The 8,570-nt window shown below is 47.9% G+C and overlaps 1 protein-coding gene across 1 annotated transcript; it reads right to left on the bottom strand.

Moving 5' to 3' along the window:
- Positions 1 to 7,416: 7,416 nt before the first annotated feature.
- Positions 7,417 to 8,306, bottom strand: LOC133348233 (uncharacterized). Its single transcript, XM_061560951.1, has one exon. It carries the CDS (start codon positions 8,301 to 8,303, stop codon positions 7,446 to 7,448), a length of 858 nt encoding a protein of 285 aa, XP_061416935.1. The 5' UTR covers positions 8,304 to 8,306; the 3' UTR covers positions 7,417 to 7,445.
- Between the last annotated feature and the right edge of the window lie 264 nt (positions 8,307 to 8,570).

Below are 8,570 nucleotides of genomic sequence, written 5' to 3'. Positions count from 1 at the left end.
CTAAACACATAATCCACTACACCCGGAACCCTCTAAACCCATAAAGGTTTTTTTTGTTAGATTATGTAAATATAAACGTGTCGTTAAACCAACCACCACCCGAAACAGCCAATTAGTAAAATTTGTCACATCAACAAAAAGTGCCATTTAGTGTTGGAGACTAACCCAAAAAAAAACTTTATTATGGACAATATTAGTTGTGAAAGTCTAGGTGTCAAACCCTCAACTCTCAAACCACTAAACACCTAACACTGTAAATCACTAACCCTTGAAACCCAGATACCTCTAAACCCCTAAACACATACCCTTATAACCTCAACTACTAACCATCTAAACCATTCAACATCCAACAATCGAAACACAGAAACCTCTAAACACGTAACTCTCTAAACTTTAAAGCGATTTGAAGCGTGTTTTATTTTGGATGGGGGGGGGGGGGCAGAGCTTTGTGACGTCATATTTGAGGGGGGGGGGTCTGACTTTTCGTGACGCCGTGTGACGAGGGGGGGGGGGGTCAAAAATCGTCCAAAATCGCGTGACGTCATTTATGGACGGCCCCTCGTTCGCTCGAGTGACCTGGGAAGTGAGCTCACTCCCTGACACCACACTGCGTGTCCCCGTTTTAAATTAAAGTGGTGAATGAAGAAGTCAACAAGTAGACCGCTGTTCTCTTCTAACACTTCAGACTTTTAATAAACATTGTCAACTTTAGAATGTCATTGGTGAGCAGCTATGAGCTAAATTGGATAATGATTCACACTTGGTAATAACGTGTGCCTCTTATTACTGGCCATTGAAATGAATAAACATAACTTAATCAAATACATGTTTTGTAATAAGTTAGAAAAGTAAAAAAGTTTCGTCCCGCGGGACTGCCGGATGAAGACCACCGTATTCCCTATCAGTCATTAAAGGTTGTGTGATCATACTTCACCACGCTGGTCATGTTAGTCGTGGCCAGGAATCCAACTCATGTGGCCAGGTTCAGACAACAGTGTGCTAACCACTACGCCCACTGGTCCACCCATTTCTAACCGTTGAGGTAATAAGTAATATTTAAAAGTACTTTTTTTTAAAACACGCTTTAATGAAATGTACCGTATTCGTAATGGCAGAACTCCACGACTCCAGGAAGTGGCCCCGAAGCTTGCCATCACGTCAGGGACCGTGCTGATTTACAGCCAACATCAGTTGAGCGTGGACAATGAGACCCAAGCCGAAACATAACATATAAAAAATAATGTTTACAAATATATATTTTTTATGTTTTTTTATGATAGAATATAGTATTGTCATCAGTATGACATAAGTATACCAAGTTTTGCAGTCGATACCACATTGGGAAGTGGGTTAAAATTCAGTTACAAGATTTGAGGATACGACAACAACAGACAGAGTGAGTTAAATAAAAGCGTGTAATAATACAAAGACATCACGTTTCTAAGCATCTGATGAACAGCGGTGTTCGGGCGGCAAGAAGCAGTTCATGGGAACGCTGCGAGTCGCAAGAGGTCCTTTCCCCGAGCCCTGCGCGATGAACGAATGAAATGGACAGCGCCTTCACTCAAGACGCTTGACGGAGCTCACGACACGATGACGCAATTGAAATGATGGAGTTGACAGGGGCCATGTGAGGATTGCTTCATGTACAGAGGCAGTAGAGAGTCTATGGGCAGCGTTGAGTCTATGGGCAGTGTTGAGTCGATGGTGCAGTGTTGAGTCTATGGGGCAGTGTTGAGTCTATGGTGCAGTGGAGCGTCTATGGTGCAGTGTTGAGTCTATGGTGCAGTGTTGAGGCTACGGGTAGTGTTGAGTCTATGGTGCAGTGTTGAGTCTATGGGCAGTGATCAGTCTATGGGCAGTGTTGAGTCTATAGTCAGTGTTGAGTATATGGGCAGTGTTGAGTCTATAGTCAGTGTTGAGTCTGTGGGCAATGTTGAGTCTATGGGCAGTGTTGAGTCTATGGTGCAATGTTGAGTCTATGGTGCAATGTTGAGTCGGAGATGCATTGGGCTCTATGATATAGAGTCTTGATGAGGGAATTCTTCTGGGATGGATGGTGGTGGGAATCCGGTTTTAGGTAAGCATCCGTATGGGTGGCTTTCCTGTAGACAGAGTGGCTCATTGAACCATCAGGTCTCCTTTTGATTAGGACATCCAAAAAGGGTAGCTTGCCATCTTTTTCGACTTCCATGGTGAATCTGATGGCTGGGTGTATGGAGTTGATGTGGTCGAGAAATTGGTCTAGAGCAGCACGGCCATGTGGCCAGATGACAGAGGTTCCAAGACAGAGGTTCTCTGCAAGCCATCTGGCTATCATGAGAGATTCGTTCATGAGGCGATCCACATATACAAGCACAGAGACAATTTTAACCGAGAAGATGGATTCTGGCTTAGCAATCATTGGAAGGACGTAATAAACCATTTCGATACACATTAGGGTGGGTAAATAATACATAGTGTTATATTAAAATGTATAAGGTATAGGTTGGTTTACAGCAATACAGTATGTAATTTAATGTTGGGTTTATCTATGGCAGTATATAGTACGGTATATGCTCGTGTGATGTAAGAGAATAAAGTTTAGATGGAAGCATATTATATAATTTATACGACGTAGAATTGTAATGTATTACTTGCTGTTAGTAACTCAGCTTATTGTAGAGTATAGTAAGTATACTGATGGTGCTATGCAGTTTATACTTTAGTTTTTTATGTAGTTTATACTTTAGTTTTCTACGTGGTTGTTGAGTAACTGCAGCTACATATCATTAACATTCCTTTCCTTTGTTACTGCTACTCCCTGCACCCCCCTTTGGTGCTGCTGATCCTGCATAATGCATGGGCATAATATGACTTTGAAACCCCCCGCCCACCTCCTACGCATTTTACATGAATATGCTAAATTCCTCTTCATATGCACATTCTTTTTGTTAAGGCGCTCTTCCACCTCCAACGCAGCTTATATATAAGCTCCTAGCTTGGTAGTGTCTCATTCTTCACCTGAAGACGGCTGCTTGCGTTGTAGCCGAAACGTCGTGAGAATTATTTTATTTTATTATGTTTTATCTTTATTATTTTATTACTTCCCTTCTACGTGACTTTACCGAAAGAACCAAGAAGATGAATACCTGCAGTCACGAAAGCTTTAAATCGAAATCTATGGGCAGTGTTGAGTCTATGGGCAGTGTTGAGTCTATGGTGCAATGCTGAGGCTACGGGCAGTGATCAGTCTATGGGCAGTGTTGAGTCTATAGGCAGTGTTGAGTCTGTGGGCAATGTTGAGTCTATGGGCAGTGTTGAGTCTATGGTGCAATGTTGAGTCTACGGGCAGTGATCAGTCTATGGGCAGTGTTGAGTCTATGGGCAGTGTTGAGTCTGTGGGCAGTGTTGAGTCTGTGGGCAATGTTCGCCAGAACCATTCTGGCGAATTGCCCGATGATGCTGGTTGCAATTACCAGCGAAACGTCGTACTCAAATTGTAAATGTTGTGGCTTCAACACACCGGTGGGCTAAAGCAGTGAACTATTTGTCTTTGTCAACGTGACACATTTTTACTGATTGGCCGTGTCGGGTGGTGGAGGGTTACGACACATTTATAAATAAACGCGATCTAAACCCAAAAACGTTGATTATTAATAACATTGGTCGCGAAAGTCTATGGGCAGTGTTGAGTCTATGGTGCAATGTTGATTCTACGGGCAGTGATAAGTCTATGGGCAGTGTTGAGTCAATAGGCAATGTTGAGTCTGTGGGCAATGTTGAGTCTATGGGCAGTGTTGAGTCTGTGGGCAGTGTTGAGTCTGTGGGCAATGTTGAGTCTATAGGCAGTGTTGAGACTTGGGGTAGCAGGGCTGCTCAATGTAGAGGACTTCTTTTCCAGTGGAGATGTGCAATGAGGGAGAAGAATTGAAAACGGAATTGGGCCAGGGAGGAGGGATAGAGATAGAGAGAAGAAAGGGAACGAAGAGGATGCGAGGAGGTTTATGGAAGATGAGAGAGGCGAGATGAGGTGGGACAAGGCCATGAAGAGATTTCAAGTCGAGCGTGAGGTATTTGAAAATACAGCGGTGGAGTGAACGGGAAGCCAGTGGAGAGGGGAAGTGTGAGAATTAAAGATAATCAACTGAAGCCTTTTGAATTTGTTGCAGGGGAGTGAGGGCAGAGGCAGGGAGACCAAAACGAAGGGAATCGCAGTCATTCTGACGGGTAAAGATCACAGAACGAGCCGGGGCTGTTGCGGCAGAAACTGAAATGAGATGGCGGATTCCCCTGATGTTGAACCCTACCAGCAAGACGACGAGAACCGGAGTGGTTTCACCGTCACCATCGCAACCACCTTCTTCAGATCCCACAAACACTGCACAATGTAGAACAGTTCGCGGTCGTTCTGATATGTGAGGCTTCAGGATAGGTGACAGACCCCATTGGACTCCCGAGAGCGAGGAGACCTTGCTCCGGCAACACACATTGGGTGACCCGCAGATGGTGACGTCTCTTTCTTGCAGAGTCACTGGACTCGGCCTGCCGTGTGTGGACAGCGCCACGGTGGCGAGATGTTAACTACCTCGCCTGGTATACAGGAGGGCTTGGGTTCGATCCTCACCCTGACGTTTGTTGTATAGTTGGAGTGTGAATGTCTCTCTCTCTCCCCGTGGTCTTGTGGATTGTCCTCCGGGATTCACTCCACATTTAGAATCAACTTTCAAGCGTTTAGATTATTTATATTACTTTGCTATTATAAATTTCCACGTGATAAGCCGCTTCGTTGAGCTAAAATTTGTGGCCGGGTCGCTTCTTAAAAAGAATATATATAGTTCAGTGGGCCTTATCTGGAAAATAAAAACACACGTTTAGTTTTATTTGTATATTTATGTTTAAATATATTTTTTTCCTCTTTCCTATCTTTTCCACTCCTTTCGTGTTTTTGTATTGTTTGTTGTAACGTTCTGACCCCGTGTCCCTACTGTACACCTGTGAAAAAGAGCTTTATAGCTCATCGGATTCCTCCGGTATGAATAAAGGTTCTGATTCTGACCCTTGAGGTTTGCAGGACGGCTACTGGTGCCTCATCCCCATATCTTCGACAGTGGCAGGCTGGAGGCGCTGATGATAAGTGGTGAATGTTAAGGCTCTAAAATGCAGTAACACGTTTCATTTGCTTCTGTGGAGCCAGTAGTTGTATCATCAGCTGCGTCTAGGGATACTTTTACATCGTTAATAGGCACGTTAAATCGTGCGATCGTCCGAAGATGAAAACTTGGGCAACAATCTTAAACTCGAGTCAAGAAGAACTGCTTGAAGCAAGATGTAAATCAGGTCGCACAATCCGAGAACATTTAACGGTAACGACACTGTCTGATCCCAAACTATTTATTGCACAAACGTGACGATTGGATCTTAATAATCATACGACTATCAGCCTCGGTTCGTGCATCTACAAAATATTCATCAACATTATCCACTAAAAATGTGATACATTAGACAACAACAAACCGACGAAGAAAACAGAATTCATGAAATCATTATCAACATCAGGCCACCTTCAATCAAATAACAGACAAGTACAATGCGTACGGCAAATACATTGATCAAGCTGTCATAGATTTATACCACAAGGCATTCCATTACATGTCCTGTACACCATCCGTAGTTAGCGAGTGTAAGACAACGAGGAGTGTAAACAATCTGTCACTCTGAAGGACACGAACAGTGAAGGTAACGCCCGTATCACCATCGGGGTAACGAAATCAGAGAGAATATGAACCATAAACATTTAAAACATTTACATTGCGCTGATTACATTGTCTAGTTTATTATTTATCACGAAAATAGGTTTCAAAATTTATTACAGATTTTATGGAGCAGTGCAAAGCCAGAAACAAGTAAATTGACGACAGTTTAAGAGAACATGTGAACGCAAAGGGCACGGAAATTGAGTAAGTTGATGAATTTAACCATTAGGGTCAAACAATCTCATTGTATGACAGACGGGAAAAATATATCCTACAATTATCTCCAGATGTTCGGAAATGTTATTGGTCTATAAAAGTATTTCTGAAAATGAGACGAGCCATTAAAGTGCCTTCAATGAAAAAGAACTTGCAGAGATTGTGCCGCTTTTAATTTACAGATGCCATTCACATATATATATCTAAACCACGAGCGGTCAAAGTTGACCCATAGAGATGGCGAGATGAACCCAAAGCATCCGGAGGCCGCGACGCGACGGCTGCAAGGAAAGCGCGCAACGGAATCAACTCGGGGGAGGCGTTTGCCCCCCAGTGTGGAATCACAGAGCGACAGCCGACGTCGAATGTGAACCTGCAGTCCGCAGTTGACGACGATGCGGAGGTTCACTCGCAGCGAGAGGCACGCGCAGTCGCGTGGCGCGTGCACGTGGACGCGACCGCGTTCTCTTCTGCTGCTGCTTCGTTCGTGTGGCTGCTGATGCAGGTGCACAGCAGACGACTATGAAGTCACATCCAGGTGGGCAAGCCAAGATCACCGCGTTAGAAGCAGTGGTAGTGAGTGTCTCGCTGTGACGTCTCCGTCGTGTTTGTGGACCGGGCATTGCGCCGTTACACGTTGCACGGTCTGTTCTGGATGGCCACAGTCGCAGGCTCCTGGAGAGTTTCTAATTTAACGTTTGTGCATCAGGGTATCCGCATCTACTGCCGTGTTTTGTGCAGTGGTTGCGGTTTAGGGTGGACCGTGAGCAGCTTCGTGGAAGACCAAACCCAGCGATCTTCTGCATTGGGTCTTTCACAACAAGCTGTTTTACTCATTGTTTTTTTCCGGTAAAGACACGTATGTAGAAATAAAATAAAATTTAAATAAATTAAATTTAAATCAATCACGACGTTTCGAACGCAACACAAGCGCTCATCATCAGGTGAAAATGGGGTGAAACATAGAAAGAGGGAACACACAGGGGGACATCACGTACATAGCACATAGAGAACGGCGAACTACACGTAAGCAAATGCAACAAGAAGATGGGAGACGAGAAACTCAACAGACCTTAGAAACAATCACGTGATGCAAACCAGTCGGCCAACAACACAGTTAGACACTCACCTGGTTGACCACGTATTTCAAAAGACTGATACATCTCTCGTGTTCATCATCTGGGCTGAACATGCCAACGTAAAAACAGAGGACAGGGACTCGTGAACAGACACGAGGTACATACACAGAGAAGACACACATGGAAAGATATTTCTGGGCAGCCCAGAGGGACAACCAGAGCAACAGCACACCAAGAGACATCCACACATGCAGAGGCACACACAGCGAGCTGTTGGTTTGAATGACGGCGTTCGCTCGAGTGAAGTTTCGACCAGTGGACACAACTCGAAGCCCCCCCCCCCCCCCCACGTGCACGAGAGACGCCGCCTTGGAGTGACACCGCCGCCGCTGCTGCTGCTGCTGCCGAGCCGAGCTCACTTTGTCCCCGAGGAGGCTCTGGAGTTGCTGATGAAGCGGGAGAGCTGCCCCACGCCCTCCAGGAGGCCCTCTCCGGTGCGGGCGCAGCAGCCCTGCACCAGCCACTCGCGCCCGTGCCGCGTCTTCACCGCCTTCATCGCCTCCGCCACCTCCGCGGTGGCCGCTGCCCGCGGGAGGTCCTGCTTGTTGGCGAGGAGCACGAAGGGCACCCGCGTCATCTCGGGGCTGTCCAGGATGGCGTCCAGCTCCTTGAGAGCCTCCGGGAAGCGCTCCCGGTCCGCGCTGTCCAGCACGAAGAGAAGCCCGTCCGTGTTCTGGAAGTAGTGCCTCCAGAGAGCGCGGATCTTCTGCTGGCCGCCCACGTCCCACACGGTGAAGGTGACGTTCCTGATGGGCTGCACGGTCTCCACGTTGAAGCCGATGGTCGGGATGGTCACCACGGATTCGTCGAGCTTGAGCTTGTACAGGATGCTGGTTTTCCCGGCCGCGTCCAAACCCAGCAGCAGCACGCGCGCTTGCTGAGTGAACATTCCGTCCAGCAGCGACGCCACTCGCGACGCAAGGAGACCCATTGTCACCGCTCGGCTCGGGCTGCGGCTCGGGTCGTCGTGCCGACAACTCCCCCCGGGCGAGCTCACGCGGGCACCTGCACGCGACGCGCTCCCAGCAGCAGCAGCAGCAGCCCCTCGGCACCACGTGCAGGATGACCACGACGAAGACGGATCTCGTGCCGAGCTCGCGTGGGGGATGTCCGAATCGTCCCTTGCGATGACTGCCGCGGTCTGACTCGTCACTGCCGCGTTAATATCGGCGGCGGCGGTGGAGGCGGTGGAGGCGAGAGACGGCGGTGACATGGCCCCTGGTGAGCTGGAGGTTCGTGCGTAGGCGCCACTGTCAGGTGACGGCCCTTCCCGGCGCTCACCGCGGGGCCACGCGGCGACTTGTGCATCACGCGGCGCCTCCTCCTCCTGGCGCCCCCGCGCGGAGCCCCCATGGCGGCGGTGACGGAGCCCCCAGGGCGCGGGGGGGGCGACCCGCAGCTGCCCCCCCCTCACCCCTCTCGCGTCGCTCGGCCTCGCCCGCGATCACCACGCGTGGCCACGTACGGTGCGGAAGAAGTT

Source organism: Lethenteron reissneri, chromosome 27, assembly GCF_015708825.2.
Source record: "Lethenteron reissneri isolate LAM-NWPU_2019-01 chromosome 27, ASM1570882v1, whole genome shotgun sequence".
NCBI classification, from domain to species: Eukaryota; Metazoa; Chordata; class Hyperoartia; order Petromyzontiformes; family Petromyzontidae; genus Lethenteron; species Lethenteron reissneri.
This window is presented reverse-complemented; position numbering and strand designations above follow the sequence as displayed.